The sequence below is a fragment of the Lissotriton vulgaris genome, chromosome 2_2 (assembly GCF_964263255.1).
Source record: "Lissotriton vulgaris chromosome 2_2, aLisVul1.2, whole genome shotgun sequence".
In the NCBI taxonomy this organism is placed as follows: domain Eukaryota; kingdom Metazoa; phylum Chordata; class Amphibia; order Caudata; family Salamandridae; genus Lissotriton; species Lissotriton vulgaris.
The window spans coordinates 92624645-92643874 of NC_141688.1; the positions used below are offsets into that span (position 1 = coordinate 92624645).

At 47.2% G+C, this 19230-nt stretch overlaps 1 protein-coding gene across 2 annotated transcripts in view; it reads left to right on the top strand.

The window, feature by feature from the left end:
* The window catches only part of UBE2Q2 (ubiquitin conjugating enzyme E2 Q2), a 687285-nt gene that overhangs the window by 261100 nt on the left and 406955 nt on the right, over nt 1-19230 (top strand). For both annotated transcript variants that reach the window (XM_086959354.1, XM_086959353.1), the window contains exon 5: nt 1057-1197. In XM_086959354.1, coding sequence (XP_086815480.1) covers nt 1057-1197 — 141 coding nt within the window. The remainder of the gene's footprint in view (nt 1-1056; nt 1198-19230) is intronic.

Here is a 19230-nt window from a genome sequence, read left to right on the forward strand (position 1 = left end):
AGACTAGAGCGTCTCACCTCTAAAATGGCCGCCCTATGGTGCCCCAAAATAAGTGGGAAAACCCCACTTCCTGGAAGGAAAGAAAGAACTCCCTCCACTCAAACAGCAGCCTAGCTGCTGCGGTGGACCCGGGGAGTGGAGCCGCAGGGGACCGATGAGAGGTGAGCAGGTTAAAATGCATGTGGCAGGGAAAAAAACCTATACAATTTAAACAAATCTAAAAGTTACCCACAGTAATTGTTTAAAAAAAAAAAGAGGGTAAAAATAAGCTACAGCCAGTTTGAGCGCGTTTAAAATCGGAGAGAATGACACCAGCAGCACTGTGTGCTCTACCTTCTCTGAGCTTATTCTGAGCGCGTCAGTTCCAGGCTGAGTTTATACCCGGAATCCCTAATGGTAGTCTGAGGAAGACTCGAGCGCCTCACCTCCAAAATGGTCGCCGTATAGTGGCCCAAAGGAAGTGGGAAAAACCATGCGACAGTTATAGCTCCTTCTCTGACTAAGATTCGATAGCTGAGATTTTTCTACTATTTGATTGATTGTATTGAGTATTATGTAAACAATTGTTGCACGTTGCAGACATTAAAGCATCAGCAATACTAAACCATCATGAAAACAAATGTGTCCTCTTAATTATCTTATTGGTTATAGTTAATCAGCGTTGTAAATAAAAAAAACATCTTGGACAGTAGGTAGACCTAATGCCTGTCTAAGAAACTTGACACTTTCTATGAAAGATGTGGAGTCTGAAAATGTGCATAGAATAGAAATTGTACAAATAAGGGGAAACAGAAAAGCTATAATGGATGGCCTAGCAGTGTTCAGTAATTGTATACCAAATAAAAAAAAAAACGCAGCTACACATCACAGCATCTCCAGGCAAGATAGTTTACATTTCACTAGGCCCTACATTGAACAGTGATGTATCTTTAACCCTCTGAGAGAGAAAAAGTGATGAAGATGTAAAGGCCTGTTTTGGCGATTGGAAACCGGCTCTACATAGGTGTAGGTGAAGAAGTTATTTTAAGCGGTTTCAACTGCTGCTTTCTCTCTCAGGACATTGAAGACTTGGATCATTATGACATGAAGGAAGAAGAACCCGTTGATGGCAAAAAGTCTGAAGATGAAGGCATTGAGAAGGAAAATCTTGCAATATTAGAAAAAATAAGAAAAAATCAAAGGCAAGACCACCTAAATGTAAGTTTTGTAATTAACCCTATGAAAGTTATTTAAAGTAATTGAAACATAAGACTTAACTTGCACAAACAACCCACTCCATTGGGATCGAATAAATCTTCAATGTTATATTTCTAGTTTTGAATGTGAACTTCTGCTTTCTGTTAACCAAGATTTACATATGACTTGTACACCATTGATATGGATTTGGCATAACCAACCAGTTGGATTTAGCATTTACATTACTGTGTCCAGTACAGACAGATGTTGTGATCATTTGTAAACTGTACGTGCTGCTAAATACTAATTACCCAACAAAACTGTACAATCCTGCTGATTATGATGCATATAACAAATCCGTCTCCTTGCCCACTGAGGCTTTTCCACCCCCAGTACTGAACCTTTTAGGGGTAGTTTGGGCTTAGGTCTTAACTTTTTTCCACATAAAGCATCCACGCCAAATATAAGCTCTTTTTTCCCCAACATGGGGATTACCTTTTGAGTTTTTGAGGTAAAAATAGGAAATTTTATTTTTTATTCATTAAAATGGAATCATCGATAAGTTTGCTGTGCTAAAGTCACCATCTTCCCAACTTCCATGAACGTGCAAAGGAGAATCGGAAGAAATTATGCTATGTTAGATCGCCATCGAGTGTTGGGCCTGGATGTTTTCACTTGTTTTTGTCGTGAAAAGTTCTTTGGAAGTCATGAGAAAGGTGACTCCTCCTTTGGATTACATTACGCATGGGCATCGGCTCCATACTGAGATTGTTTTTTTCCGCCCTCGGGCTCGGATGTTTCCTGCACTCTGTGGAACAGATTCTACTTTCGGGGCGCAATCCTTCACCCGTTTCAACGGTATTGTTTGACCGTGTTCCCCTATCGACGTGAGTCAACAACTTCGCTGTCTTCGATTCCGGGCGTCGACAAGGCCTTCGGGCCTACCTAGGCCTTATCTTCTAGCTCCTGAAAAGGACACCATATAAGAAGTGTCCTCAATGTGGGTAGAAGTTCCCCCACACTTATTTCCATGAGGTGTGCAACCTTTGCCTTTCACCGGAGCTTAAGACCAGGGACTGTTCAGCTTGTGCCTCCTTCCGCTCCAAAAAGACAATTTGGGACCGACTAAGTTGACGGACTATGGCTCGCTCGTCATCTTCGATCCCCGATGACCTCTTTCAAGAGGGCGTCGACGTCTCAGAACAGGAGCGGGCCACAGAAGGCGTCAGCGACTCCGAAGTTGAGGACTCAGAAGAGTACACACGGCGAACCCCGACCCTTCTTCGACACTCTCGAAAAAGGCTTCAAGTCACACCTTCGCCTGCGGGCCCGGGTGCACACTGAGACTGCTTCCCATGCCTCTCCTTCGGGCTCGGTAAAGAAGCCTACTAAGCCTTCAGGCGACTCTAGCTCGAGTCAGCCTACCCCCGGTGCCGACCCACACCTACCGTCACCGAAAAAGAAGCTGTCCTCTTCCTCATCCACGCCGACCGCTGCTTAAACATCCAAGCACTCAGCGCCAAAGACTGGCACCGGCTCCTCGACACCGAAGACACATTCGGAGACTAGCCAAAAACTGCCACCAAAGGGCCCGACTCCCATGCCTCGGAGCCGAAAAAAGCCTCTGAACCGAAAAAACACGTTCCACCGGCCAAAGAAACTGCAAAAGGTCACGGTTCAAAGCCAAAAGAACCTAAAACAGCTACCAAGTCGGTGCCGAAAAAACCTCCAGAGCCAAAGACTTCTACACCGAAGGATCTGCCTTATACAGAAGAACTATTTTGGCCAGATTCTACCCAAAAGACTCTTGTGAAAGATCCTACAACTGGTCAATTGGCTCTTCGCTCCAAAAAGCGACCACTAGATGCGCCTGCACCGGCTCCTCATCCTAAAAAAAGAGACATTGCAACCTCCTCCTCCTCCTCCTCCTCCTCCTCCTCCTCCTCCCACATCACTCTCCTACACCATCCCCATCTCCAGTAGAAGATGATGATGATGTGGATAACACCTCTGATGATACAAGGGGAGGTGCTGATGAACCACTAGGGAACCCTAGTCCTCCTGTCTCCCCTTACCCTTGGGTGAATTATAGCACCCCACATGTCCTTAATGTTCCTCAGGATGATATATACCCCTTCAGGCCTCCCCTCCCCCCTCCCCGAGGACACTATGGGCTTTAACCAACTTGTTCATAGGGCTGACCAATACCATGGGGTAGGCCTACACACAGACCCAAAGGAGGAAGATTTTCTCATGGACACTTTCGACACCACACAAAGGTCCACTTCAATTCTACACATGCTTAAGGGGGTCATTAAGCATGCACCAGAAGTATTTAAAGATCCAGTCAGGGCTCGAGTCCTCAACCCCCGGATCAAACAAAAGTATACGGCTGTCCTTACAGATGCAGTCTACATTAGAGGCCCGCACCACTAGACTCCCTTGTAGTCTCCAATGGTCGAAAAAGGGCCAATTCCCAAACATCAGATGAGGCCCCCCCCCACTAGATAAGGAGTCTAAACTCCTTGACGCCTCCGGCAAACGAACTGCATCACAGGCAGCAATTATATGGCGCATCGCCCATACTCAAACGCTGTTAGCAAGGTATGACAGGGCACATTATGATGAGCTGGAATCCATAATGCAGCATCTCTCAGACAAATATAAAAAAAATAGGGGCAATTAACTCATACAGGAAGGTAAAACTATCCCCAATTCCACCATCCGTTGTGCCCTAGATGTGGCAGATACTGCTTCAAGGACAATTCACACCAGTGTCCTTTTCCATAGGCATTCCTGGCTACGTATTTCAGGTTTCAAACCTGAAGTTGAGTTCAATCCTCAATCAACCAGTTGATGAGCAACACCTATTTGGCCCTATGTTGACTTATCTCTTGAGAAAATGAAAAAGGATACTGATACATCTAAATCTATGGGAGCCTTGCAGTCGCAAGCTCCTTTCGTCGCTCATCCTACAGAGGCACCTCCAAAGGCTACTCCTCAGATAGCCCTTCCACTTCTTACAAAACCCCTAGCCAATCCACCTTCACTAGGGGCTATCAAAGAGGTGGTTACAGGGGTAAGAATACCAAAAGCAGAGGTCAAACAAACAACTCCCGATCTGCCTCCACCCCTACCTATTGACTTCCCTCCACTTCCCCCATGCCATTACACTCCAGTTGGGGGAAGACTGCAACAATTCCTTCCTGTCTGGACCAACATCACATTAGACAGGTGGGTGCGACAAATAATTCCAGCAGGTTACTGTCTCGAACTAACATCTACCGCTCTCCCCCCCCCCCCCTAAACATACCACCCAAACAGCATCCAATGTCACAAGAGCATCAGTTAGTGTTAAAGCAGGAGGTAATATACCTCTTACAAAAAACTGCAATAGAACCAGTTCCCCTGCACCAACAAAACAAGGGAGTTTGCTCCCTGTACTTTCTGATCCCAAAGAAGGACGGCTCTCTAAGGCCTATTCTAGACCTCAGACCCCTAAAAATATACATAGTCAGACCATTAACACATGGTAACACTTCAACAAGTCCTTCTCCTTTCACCAAACTACTTCCTTGCTACCCTAGATCTCAAGGATGCATACTTTCCCATTCACACCGGTCACAGGAAGTATCTAAGGTTTGTAATAGACTGTCAGCACTATCAATTCAAAGTACTCCCATTTGGAGTCACAACAGCATCACAAGTGTTTAACAAGTGCCTAGCAGTAGTGTCTGAACTGGGGTGGCAGAGTGGGCTAAAGAACGGTGATGGATTAAACCCAGATCTTTTGACTGGGTGTGAGTGTTTGATTCAGATGCTCCGTCCATCACCACCCCCTTTTGGCCGCCACAAGTGTGGCAGGGTATGCTCAGACGTGAGTCCCTTGCTCACTTTGCCACTGGATTCAAGCAAGCCGGGCTGAAGACGGCTGGAATGCCAGAAACCGGTCCTCGGAAGCTTGTTTCCGGTCCAGGGAAGTCATGGCTTGGCAGTTCGGGCTGGACTGTTCCCATGAGGCACAGGGTCAGACTGATTTGCATATAGCCATGTCTGAACTGGGGTGGCAGAGTGGGCTAAAGAACGGTGATGGATTAAACCCAGATCTTTTGACTGGGTGTGAGTGTTTGATTGATTCAGATGCTCCGTCCATCACCACCCCCTTTTGTACCGTAGCAGTAGTGGCAGCACACTCAAGAAGACCGCACATTCACGTCTTTCCATATCTCGATGACTGGCTCACAAAAGCCAGCTCATACAGCCAGTGTGTAAAACACTCATGCCACTATCAAACTTCTACACAACCTGGGATTCGCAGTAAACCACACCAAGTCCCATCTGCAACCGTTCAGCATATAATACCTTGGTGCCACAATAAACACCTCCAAAAGCGCTAGCTTATCCCTCTTCTGTCAGAATAGCAAATATGCAAGCTCTCTTCACAAGATTTCAACCAGAACACTCCCTTCCAGCTCAAGTGTTCATGCAACTCATAGGGATGATGGCCTCTTGCATATTCATAGTGCCTCATGCAAGACTCCAGATGCGTCCCCTTCAAGAGTGCTTAGCACGACAATGGAACCAGGCTCAGTCAGTTAACAGATCTAGTGTTGGTGGACAGTCTTACTCACCGCTCTCTGCAATGGTGGACCACCAAACACCTCTCCAAAGGGCGACAGTTCCTAGAGCCAGTTCCTCAGATAGTCTTGACAGCGGACGCATCGCTCTCCGGCTGGGGAGCTCACCTACTGCAACACACCATGCAGGGCAGGTGGACACCACAACAAAAGTTACTCCACATCAACCACCTGGAGTTATTAGCCATATTCCTAGCCTTAAAAGAATTCCAAAAGCAAATATCAGGCAAGACTGTATTAGTCCGTACAGACAACATAACAGCCATGTACTACATACAGAAACAAGGCGGGACACACTCTTCAACTATCTCTGCTAGCACAGACTATGTGGCGGTGGGCGATCCCTCAAAACATTTTCCTCTTAGCCCAACATGTTCCAGGGGTACGAAACACCATGGCAGATCTGTTAAGCTGCCAGACACAACAGATCCAACAGTGGGAACTGCATCCACAAGTTCTTCAACCGTTCTTTCAGATGTGGGGACAATGCCAGATAGACCTCTTTGCCACCCACGAAAACGCCAAATGCCCAAGCTTCACCGCCAGATATCCACACCCACTGTCCAAAGTCAATGCGCTATGGATGAACTGGTCAGGCAGATTTGCGTACACTTTTCCGCCTTTCCCACACTTTCCACTAATAGTGCTCAAACTACAGCAACATTCCCTAACCCTCATTCTAGTTGCTCCAACTTGGGCCAGACAACCGTGGTACACCACATTGCTGGATCTTTCCGTAGTACCGCACCAAAAACTAAACCTATCTCCACGCCTCTTAACCCAGAACCATGGTGAGATCAGACACCCAGACCCAGCTCAGCTCAACCTTGCAATGTGGCTCCTGAGGTCCTAGAATTCGGTTACCTTAACCTTCCTCCTGACTGCATGAACGTCATTAAAGAAGCTATACGTCCAACCACTAGAGCGTGCTATGCAGCCAAGTGGAAACGCATTGTAATATATTGTCACAACAACCGTATCAATCCCTTAGATGTGTCTATTCAACACATCATAGGCTACTTACTACACCTCCAAAGATGTAACTTAGCCTACACGTCTATTAGACTGCATCTTGCTGCCATGGCGGCATATCTACAAAATAGACAGCATCTATCACTTTTTTTTCAGCTATAAAAGCCGTTATGGAAGGCCTTGAAAGAATAATTCCTCCCAGAGTACCACCTTCACCTGTGTGGAATCTAAACATTGTTCTCGCATGTCTAATGGGACCTCCTTTGAACCTCTACACAAATGTGAGCTACAATTCTTAACATGGAAAATTGCTTTCCTAGTAGCTATTACTTCCCTATGAAGAGTTAGGGAACTACAAGCACTAACCATTCAGGAACCGTTCTGCAAATGCATCATAATAAGGTTGTTCTCCGAACTAATCCTAAATTCCTTCCTAAAGTAGTTTCTCCCTTCCACCTCAATCAATCTGTGGAACTGCCCGTATTTTTCTTGCAGCCACAAACAGTCGCAGAAAGAGCTCTTCATACCTTAGATGTCAAAAGAGCATTGCTATACTACATTGAGAGAACACAACTGTTTCGTAAGACCAAACAACTTTTCGTGTCTTTCTCACCACCAAACAAAGGCAACCCTATATCAAAATCTGAGATAGCTAGGTTGATTGTCAAATGTATACAAATTTGCCACCACAAAGCTAAACGTATGTTATGTGTTCCTCCTAAAGCCCTCTCTACAAGAAAGATAGGGGCTTCAATGGCATTTTTAGGGAACATTCCCTTAGATTACATCTTCAAAGCAGCTACATGGTCTACACCGCACACATTCACAAAACACTATTGTGTAGATGTGCAAACTAAACAACAAGCTACTGTGGGCCAGGCTGTACTCAAAACACTGTTTCAAACTACTGCAACAGATACTGGTGGTAGCCGCAATTTGAGAAACTGCTATATAATCTATGCAACAGTGTGTAATCTGCATCTCATGTGCCTCAAATGGAAAATGCTACTTACCAGTATGCATCTGTTCTTGGCATGTAGAGCTGCAGAGTTGCACACGCCCACCCGCCTCCCCGGCTACCTATATCTGTTCCAGTATTATCTTAATTAGGTACAGCTGACATGGACATACTTTCTTTGTAAGAAAGCTCCATCATTTCCTAATGGTGAAAAACAATCTGAGGATGGAGCCGATGCCCATGCGCAATGTGATCCAAAGGAGGAGTCACCTATCTAGTGACTTCCAAATAACTTTTCAGGACAAAAACAAGTGCAAACATCCAGGCCCAACACTAGATGGCGATCTATGCAACCGTGTGTAACTCTGCATCTCTGCATGCCAAGAACAGATGCGTACTGGTAAGTAGCATTTTCTTTTTACCACAGTTTTGCATTTTTCAAATAGGTAGGCCATTTTTCCAATTTGTTGTGCTTTCAACCTACTTTCACTTTGTGGTGGAAACCGGTGTAAAAACATGGGTGATCCAGGAACGCTATAGATTTCTAGGAAGTAGGCAACATTCTGAATTCAGCAGGGGATCATATATGTAGATTCCACAAGCTTTTCCCAAAGAAAATAACTGTTGAAATAAATATTAAAAATGAGTAGGAAAAACTGCCATTTATGACGTTTCCATCTGTAACTTTTTGTCATGATGGTAGATATACAAAAGCAATATACAAATACGTGTGATAGTCCTTTCTGCTTGCGGGGCTATATAGGGTTTGTAGGTTGTTCAAGATCTCAAGGTATCCAGAGACAACTAGTCAGCTGCACTTTTCAATGGGTTTTCATTGTGTCCCTAGTATGGACCAATTCATATAGTGACATATGTGAAGTGGAAAATGGGTATCAAGGAAACCTATGTATTTCTTAAGTAGGGTCCAGATATGGAGTTTGAGGAGTGGTTATTTGTAAGTCTTTAAATTAGTGGGCTCCCATAATAGCATGTTTTTTTCAGAGGGCATTTTTCAAAATGTTTTCTTTTTCACACACTGGTTTACATTTGGAATGCACAAAACCTAATTGGTAATACCAAATGTTCTACCATTTTATATTCCCACATGTCTTCTGATAAAAAATGGTACCTTGCTTGTGCGGGTAGGCATAGTCCCTGGATATGACCGAAATGGAACATGGACGTTTTTCCACTAAAAGCTGCCCCTTCTTTTGCAATGTGGATAGCTGTTGATGTTGTTACCTAGCTCAGTGGGCACCTAGGGAATCCGAACACACCTGACATTTTTTTTCAACTAGACACCTAGGGGTTTCCAGGGTGGGGTGGCTTGCATGGCTCTCACTAGGTTTTCTTACCGATAAGCCTTTGCAAACCTCACTCTTTGTCTAAAAGCACACATTTTCCTCAAATTTCTGTCTGGGAAATGTTTGGAATCTATGGGCAGCCACAAATGTCCTACCACCCAGCGTTCCTCCCGGTCTCCAGCTTAAAAAAAAAAAAGAAGAAATAGAAAAACAACCCGGTACCTCACATGTGTAGGTAGGCCATATACCAGCGACAGGAAACTATCCAAAACTCAAGATGGGACACCTCACGTTTTCCCACTGAAAACGGTCCCTTTTTTTTTTGCATTGTCGATGGCTGTGGCCTAGCCAGGCCTAGCTCAGCCTGCACCTAGGCAAACCTAGTAGGCTGAGATAGGCACCAGGGACAATCGTATATATATACTCTCCTGCCTCTTTCTTGCCGAGCACAAACTCTGCATCAGCAACTCTTTTGCTCTGTTGCAGAACTGCAGTTGGCAAAGTGCTGATCCTACATCCTTGCAACATCCTCTACAATAGACCCCAGTAGAGGCTACTGCTTCTGCAGCAATAAGGTTTTCAATAACAGACAATCGAAAATCACGAAGGGACATCAGTCTTCCTGTGGTGGTCTGCTGATAGACTGCATATGCATTACGTATGTTGCCAACTGAATCAGTCGTGTAGCCAACTTTTTATATAGTGTGCAAGTTTTACGACTCGCATTATATGGTTGCAGAACTTGGTCATTTTTATTCTCTCCACCCCTGTACTTGATGTAATCAAGTATACTGGCAGGCTTGTGGACTTCTGCCAACTGTACCCAAACTGTGATGTGAGACGTTCTCTCAAAGTTAAGTGTATTGAGCACATATACTTCCCGCCTGTCTGTGAACTTGACAGCGAGCAGTTCCTTGAAATGGAACACAGTGCTTGGACCTTTATGGAGCTTCTTGCAAATAAGCTCCTGAGGGAATCCTTTGAGGTGCTTTCTAATGGTACTGCAGGTCATACTGCCAGCCTAGCATAGTTCACTTAATAGCTGGACTCCTGTATAGACGTAGCCGAGTGGATGAAGAACAGCCGCCTGAAACTGAACTCAGACAAGACGGAAGTCCTCATCCTGGGATCATCACCCTCTGCCTGGGACGACTCCTGGTGGCCCCCGGCGCACACCCAAACCAACGGACCACGCACGCAACCTGAGATTCAACCTGGACTCCTCCCTCTCGATGACCAGACAAGTCAACGCCGTGCCTGGTTGAGAATCTCTGGATTCAAACCAGAAATACAAACTTCTATCCTCAATCAGCCAGTTAACCCGGACTACTTATTTGGACCTGAGGTTGACACCACCCTTAAAAAAATAAAAAAAGATACAGAGACTGTAAAGTCTATGGGGGCTCTGCAGTCCCAGCAGTTTCGGGGTGGCTCCTTTCGTCGCTCAAATACTAGGGGCCCTTCAAGAGGCCAATCCACACAACAGACACAGTACAATAAAGGAGGTACACAATCCACCTACAATAAGAACAACCGGGGTGGATATCGTGGAAACCACATCAAGGGCAGAGGCAGAGGAAACAACAGTTCCAGATCCTCTGCCAATAACAAACAGTGACGCCCTGTCACTGCCCCCCGACCATATAACATCTGTCGGGGGGAGACTACAACAGTTCCTGCCAGTCTGGAAATCCATCACCACAGACAGGTGGGTGAGAGACATTGTCCAGTACGGGTATTGTCTGGAATTAACATCCACTCCACCCAACATACCACCAAGACACCGTCCTATGTCCGCAGAGCACTTCCACTTATTGCAGCAGGAGGTCGTCGGCATGCTGCAAAAAGGAGCCATAGAGCTTGTGCCTGTAGAAGACCAAGGCTCAGGGGTGTACAATCTCTGTACTTTTTTTTCACTACTGTGGACCACGCTCTGTACTTTTTAGTACCCAAAAAGGACGGGTCTCTCAGACCTATACTGGACCTCAGGCCTCTAAACAGTTACATTCTGTCGGAGCATTTTCATATGCTCACCTTACAGCAGGTTCTGCTGTTACTCAGTCAGGGAGACTTCCTCGCAACTCTGGATCTAAAAGATGCGTATTTCCATATACCCATACACCCATCACACAGACAGTATCTCAGGTTCACTATTCAAAATCAACATTATCAGTTCAAAGTCCTCCCTTTCGGAGTAACCACAGCACCCAGAGCGTTCACAAAGTGTCTGGCGACGGTGGCAGCACACCTGAGGAGACAGCACATACATGTCTTTCCTTATCTGGACGACTGGCTTATTCAACCAAAGACGGCCCAGCAGTGTGCCAGCCACATGTCCCACACCATTCATCTTCTTCACAGTCTGGGATTCTCGCTGAACTATCCGAAGTCACGTCTTCAACCCGCCCACGTGCGACAGTACCTGGGCGGCTTTAATTAACATCCAGACACTCAACACCAACGCTGAGATAAATAACGAGATCTTAATTAGTTCGCATTTTTAATAAGAACGATGATCAAGCGTTTCTCTATTTTTCACTATGGGGATGTTCGGAGAATGGGTGCCTGTTTACTGAGGAGAGACAAGTTCTTGAACTGTTGTTTACTTGTCCTTTAGAGCGGTGCTTCACTCTACTCCTGAGCCACTGCCAGGTGGGGTGAGGTCTTCACTTCTTACAAGTTATGGTAAGAGTCACTCTCATTTTGGCATGTAATTTATATATCCTGAAAATGTTAAATCAACTGCACTACGTATATGAGTGTCTATAGTCAGTACTGACAGTCTGACTTAGCTGAAGGTTTACAATCATTAGACCTAGCTACCCCATGTGTGTTTGTGTGTGATTTCAGCTTCTCTGACACTTGACCCTTCTTGTTCTGACGTTTCTTAGTGAACAACATAACCTGTAAGGAACAAGACAAGACTCTTAACCTAGAGACTGCAGGTGACCTCAGTACTTGTCTTTGAACTCTGTTTTTTATTGTCACTTATTATTTCTTTTTCATTATTGCAGTAGCATTAATTTGTTGTAAGGTCCTGAAGAAAGCAAAAACAAACCTGTCCGCTAATTGCTGAAACATGTTGACCTGGTTCCACTTCTAGACAGCTCATTTCTTAAACTGTCTTAACAAATTTTTTAATGTTGGCGGAGTGAGTATCACCCGATTAAATTCTGTTCTGTACTCCCTCATCCAATTTTAAGCACATTTTTCATTTTATTTCTTTCACCTAGTTTTTTGCACTGCACTCCATCAGTCATCCTATACTTTATCACTTACTAACCTTGAGAGGTGGTATACCATACTACCAGTTTTTTTCAACTGAAGGGATCTATTAACATCTTGGTCTCCTTCTGTTTGAGAACAACACACCTAGGTAGATGGTTTTGGAAGAAACACAAATGATGAAGGGTGGTTCCGAATGGTGACTGATGGGTATCTTTGACCATCCATCGGGGTGTCATTGAATACCTCTTCTCTATAGGTCAGCTGAAAGGGTGACTGTTGTCTGGCTTCACACACCACAAACCCATTGTTTTTAGGTCTCGCCTGTCGATGCGCATGCGCATCGAGCAAGCGAGACTATAGGGGCTCATCGACTCTTTATCTAACTTGCAAGGAATCGTGGCGATTCCTTGCAGTGCCCGTGACTTTTAAGGTCAATGCGCATGCGCATTGAGCTTATGCGCATGCGCATTGACCTTAAAAGCGCGTGCACGTCCGTCTTTGTTTACCCGCTCCGCCCCCTCCCCTTCCCGCCGTCTCGTATTTCGCAATGCCCTCCTAACAACACACACACCCTCTCCCCCGCTCCGCCCCCTCCCCGCCATGTCTGCCCCCTTCCCGCCGTCTCCATTTCGCAATGCCCTCCTAACACACACACCCTCTCCCCCGCTCCGCCCCCTCCCCTGTGCGATGAGGCATTACAACCCTCAAGTTGTTTCTAGGCGTGACAACAACGTATGCTCCTATAACCCTACTCTCCTCCCCCCTCCTCCTCTCCTCCCCTGCCTGCCTGCCGCTAGGCCGTGCCTCACCTACTCTCCTCCCCCCTCCTCCTCCTACTCTCCTCCCCTGCCTGCCTGCCGTGTCGCACCTCTCCCCTCTCCGCCCCCTCCCCTGCCCGCCCCCTCCCCTGCCCGCCGTGTTACGGTGAAAGGCTTGTCTTCTTCTCCGAGTTTTATCCTAGCCCTATCCATCGCATGAACGATGTGCGCCATGCCCATTTATCGCACGGGAACCATAGGCAATCCAGCATCTCTTTAGGGAGCCCTTGCTGGATACTCTTCTCACTACTAGACACTGGTACCTTCGGTAGAGCTCCCACTAATATCCTAACTCCGCTATAGATGTTCCTGGGAAATGAGCGCGCGGACCCACAGCTGGCAGACGTCGTATGGTTCTTCCGCTAGCGTAGTCTTTCTTCCGCCTTTGACCCGGAATGCGTGCACATGCGCATCCGCACTCGCGATAACCGCAGCAAATGGCCTGCTCGTTAAGCATGGCTGCCCCCTTTGCGGTTCGGCTCTGTGTCCCCGCCGTCTTCTCTGCTGTCGAATGTCTCCTTCCTGCTTTCCAAAGTTTTACGCATCCTACACACAGCCTTGTCGGCTACTGCGTGACACCAGGTAAGGAGTTGCATAAATATATGTGTTTAGTCTCAGTGTAAATGCAGGGTTAATACACTTCTTTGTATTGTCCTTCAATGCATTGTTGTTTTTCAGGTCAGTCTTGACTTTATGTGATCAACTGAAACACAAGCTTTCTGAGTAGTAATTAGACCGCCCCCTCCCCTGCCCGCCGTGTTACGGTGAAAGGCTTGTCTTCTTCTCCGAGTTTTATCCTAGCCCTATCCATCGCATGAACGATGTGCGCCATGCCCATTTATCGCACGGGAACCATAGGCAATCCAGCATCTCTTTAGGGAGCCCTTGCTGGATACTCTTCTCACTACTCGACACTGGTACCTTCGGTAGAGCTCCCACTAATATCCTAACTCCGCTATAGATGTTCCTGGGAAATGAGCGCGCGGACCCACAGCTGGCAGACGTCGTATGGTTCTTCCGCTAGCGTAGTCTTTCTTCCGCCTTTGACCCGGAATGCGTGCACATGCGCATCCGCACTCGCGATAACCGCAGCAAAGTGTAAACATAGTGTACCTATTCATGCCTCTCAGTTCAGTGAGTACTCTACGCTCAGACCTCATATGTTGACCCCCTCAACCCCTCACCCTCACTCACTCTCACTCATCCTCACTCAACCACCCTCAACCTCACTCACCCTCAACCCCTCACCCTCACTCACCACCCTCACTCACTCACCCTCAACCCCTCACCCTCACTCACCCACCCTCAACCCCTCACCCTCACTCACTCACCCTCAACCCCTCACCCTCACTCACTCACCCTCACTCACCCTCAACCCCTCCCCCTCGACCCCTCCCCCTCAACCCCTCACCCACCCTCAACCCCTCACCCTCAAACCCTCACTCACCTTCAACCCCTCACCCTCAACCCCTCACTCACCCTCAACCCCTCACTCACCCTCACTCTCACTCATCCTCACTCGCCCTCAACCCCTCACTCACCCTCACCCTCACTCACCCTCAACCCCTCACCCACTCACCCTCAACCCCTCACCCTCAACCCCTCACTCACCCTCACTCTCACTCACCCTCACTCAGCCTCAACTACTCCCCCTCACCCTCACTCACCCAAAACCCCTCACCCTCACTCACCCTCACTCACCCTCAATACCTCACTCACCCTCACCCACCCTCACCCTCAACACCTCACCCTCACCCTCAACCTCAACCCCTCACCCTCACTCACCCTCACTCACCCTCACTCACCCTCACTCACCCTCACTCACCCTCACTCACCCTCACTCACCCTCACTCACCCTCACTCACCCTCACTCACCCTCACTCACCCTCACTCACCCTCACTCACCCTCACTCACCCTCACTCACCCTCACCCTCACTCACCCTCACTCACCCTCACTCACCCTCACTCACCCTCACTCACCCTCACTCACCCTCACTCACCCTCACTCACCCTCACTCACCCTCACTCACCCTCACTCACCCTCACTCACCCTCACTCACCCTCACTCACCCTCACTCACCCTCACTCACCCTCACTCACCCTCAACCCCTCACCCTCACTCACCCTCACCCTCACTCACCCTCACCCTCACACAGTGCAATAGTTCTCAGACCATTTCAGTTAGAGCTTTTAGAAATGTTTATGGCTTTTTTTATTTGTAATACTTTCGCATTGGCTACAGGAAACAAAAATGCTAAACATTTACAAAAAAACCCATAAACAATTCTAAAAGCACTAACTCTAATGGTGCGAGACCTATTGCATTTTTCCTCTAGAACCTCTGGTACTCTTTTGTTATTAGTCTGAAACTCTACATGCCAAGAACAGATGCATACTGGTAAGTAGCATTTTCCTTCTATCACTTAAAATACACTAAGCAGGGCTAAAACTATCTTTCCTAAATGCATTTCTCAAATTTAATTTCCTGCTCTTAAAAAAGTTTTTGGTTACTAGTCTAAAATGTTCTTTTAAAAACCCTATGTGATGTCACGAGTAAAGCAGCCAGCAGATATTTTGTCTGAAATTGTGACACTCACTATATCTGTAGTGCAGTTGCACTTTGACTATTTTTCGTCTTTAGAGTTTCTCGTTAAATTAACTTGGGTGTTTATTTTGCCCTTTTCTGCTACAAAGAAACTTTTTTTTAAGATAATCGACAGATTCACATTGACCGTGACTGAGAGTTCATCCATCACATTCCTGTAAAGGGCATGTTCTTAAAAATAATGCACAGACCGGTAATTGGTTTTGTTTTCACAAGAATATATACATTTTAAAAATTATATAAACATCACACTTTATTTTGAACTATAGCCTTCGCAGTGCAGTTCTCCCTAGTTTCCAGTTCCAGCTGCAGTAGCTTATACAATCCAGGGTTTGCTCCTCATCTGTATCTTCTACTCCTGCTTTTATAATTGGGTACAGTACAGAGGACTACGTCCCATAATGCAAAGCACATGCCTGGCCTACATGTGCTGCTCATGCATTTATATGGAAAACATTAATGCTGTGTGTAGGAATGTGGGTTTCTGTTGCAGTAACCCCCCCCCCCCACCCCCCCACACACTTTTTGCCTGATAATTGATGCACTTTTCCTTGGTGTGCCCTGGGTTCCTGCCAATCAGGTTCCCAGGGCCTGTGTTCTTTCCCCAAAAACGAATCCAGGTACCATAGGTACCCAGGGCACTGTGACCAGAGAAGACCCCTAGGGGCTGCAGCACTTATTGTGCAACCCTTAAAGACCACGTACTCTGACACACACACACACTGCCTTTGCAGGCTGAGTGTCTGGGTGCAGAATGTAATGTAAATTGATACTTGTATAGCGCACTACTCACCGCAAGGGTCTCCAGGCGCTTCTACGAATACCGTTGTGGAACCCATCCTGGCTTTCCCTGTGAGGCGTCCACTCCTGGGCATCCCCAAGGTGGAGGCCAGGCATCCTTAGCGTTGTGTAGATTAAGCAATCTATTGCCCAGAGTTGCAGAGTTGGACTCCATGATTGGAATAGGCACCAAGGCGAGAATTATCAGGTCCGTGGAATTTTGAGCCCAAGTCCCACCGATGCAGGGAATTGAACCCTGGTCCCGGGCTAGACCTCTGCATCAGGGTCTGCCACTCTAACCATTGAGCCACACTTCTCCAGAACAAAACCAAGAGTTGACATGGCCCACAACCCTGTGTGCCATACCCACAAAACACTACCTTGGCATACCTCAGTCACCCCACTAGCTGGGTGTCCTATGCCAGTAGTGTGGGTACAGGTGCAAGAACCCTATACCCCTACAGTACCCAGTTCCATTTCTGGACACTGTAAGTGCAGTGCTGCCATTAAGAGTATATGGTACTGGGAGGTCGTCATCACGAACTCCACAGCACCCTGATGGCACCACTGAAGACTGAGGTGCGATGCCAATGTGGGATTTAATGTAAAATGCACGACAGGGGGCAACTTAGAGTTGCCCCCTGAAACTAACCCACAACCTGTGTCCTGACTGAGAGTCTGTCTAAGCTGCCACCCAGCAGACATGTTGCTGGACCCCTGGGTAGAGAGCCATCCGCTCTCGTGGGCCTGCAACAATGCACAACCTGGGGCGAGGTGCTAGGCCCGCCCCCAGGATGGGGTGAGGGAAGATTCAAAGGCATGCCGCCTTTGTGAGCTTCTCCAGGGCCACTTGCTGTACTAAGCAACTGGTCCCCACAGGTTCTGACCCCCACTCTGGTGGGAAGACAGGCGGGAAAACCTAAGTGAGGAAAGGGGGTGTGCCAGCCCCTGGCAACCTCAACCCTCATTTGGTGAAGCACAACTCCAGGCTCTCGCCATCTTGAGGATGGTAGAGCCCTACCCAATCGGAGCCAGGCTCCTGCCCCCTCCCACTGGAGAGTGGCAGGATAGGGGGTGTACTCACCCCAGGGAAGGGACCCATTGGTCCCTGACCTTCCCCTACCTGTAACGCCCCTACACTTAGTATTTAGGAGCACCCTGAACCTTTCTTCCTTATATCTCGATACTTCCAAGAAGAACAAAAAGAAAGAAGACCTGCCGTGCAGCTGCTAACACGAGGACAACACCAACTGACTTGGCCCCAGCCCTACCGGCCTGTCGACCCTCAACCCCGCTCCTGCTAAATTCGGGCGACTCCTGTGGTCAGCAACCTCGAAAATCCCGGAGGACCTGACTGCCTTGCTCATCCAAAGACTCGGACTCCCACTAACAGTGGTTCTGCTCAAAGATCTACAACCCCTGCTGCCAGCCAGGAACCGCGAATCCAGCACACTCTGCACCTGCCGAGCCCGGCCTGGGCCTGAGTGAACAAAGACCACGGGGACATCCCCCCGGCGACTGACCAAGAATCCAGCACTTAAGGACCGTCCTTGACTCTCCTGACGACGCCTGCAGCCTCACAACCATGGACCCCTCCAACCGCGACCAGCTTGAGGGTAAGATTTCCCGACACCAAAAGACACCCCTGCAACCGGTGCCCCACAGCCTACTGTGCCCAACTTCTGGGTGTCTACTTAACCTACAGCTTCCCAACTTACCTCTTGTTGCGGTGGTCAGACCTAAAGAATCTCCGTCCCCGAGCTTGCAGTCTTTGTTCATCTTGCAGCTTTCCCATTGAAATACATTGGGCGCCCGAGGACCCAAAAGCACCCTGCACCCAGCCGCCTGAGTGCCACTGTAAGTGCAGCATCTGTTCTATTCTACTTCCCCCACTTGCCCTGTGTAGGTGACCAGGAGCTCAGCTGTGTGGGTGACCAGGAGCTCCGCTCCCACAGCCGCGTGGCCTGCCTGCTTGCAGCCACCAACCAAATGCCCCCTACCCGCCGTAGGCTAACATGGGGCCTACTCTCTCCGCACACGGCTGCCTCTGTGCTGCTGAGGGTGTAACTACTGTACCTACCTGATCCTGGGAGACCCCTGAGTCTTACCCCAGAACCCTCAACTCTGAAAGTCGAGTACTTAACTGAAAACCGATAACTTGCACTTTCTCCTTAGGGTAACATTGGCTGGTTTTCACTTGGAAATTCTTCTAAGTGTCGAGTTTTGAAACTTTAAAATATTCGCTAAAAATAATCTGTTCAACGAAAACGAAACTACTCACCTGTTACCAGGAGAGATCCCAGTGCTGGATCTTTGTGCCCAGCACTGACCCTAAAAAGTAATTAAAACTGTGATTTTCCGATAACCTGATTTTCCTCCATAGGATAACATTGCCTGGTTTTTACGATTTTTGAAACATACAAATATTCCTTAAAAATCGCCTGTGTAACAAAAACAATTTCTTTCAACTGTTTACAGGAGATGCACCAGGGCTGAATCCAGGATCCAGCCCGGAGTAAGAATAACCTTTGCAAAGTAATTGATATTGCATTTACTTAAAATTCCCATTGAGCTCAACACTATTATTGTGTTCGGATTGTGTTGCATATTGCAACAACTGTATCTATTGCATTAAAAAGTCTATCACTATTTGAAAGTATTCCACCTCATTCTGAGAAAGTATTTTTATACCTACTTGTGGTTCTACAATAAAACAATAATATATTTTTATATACAAAATAATTGGCCTAG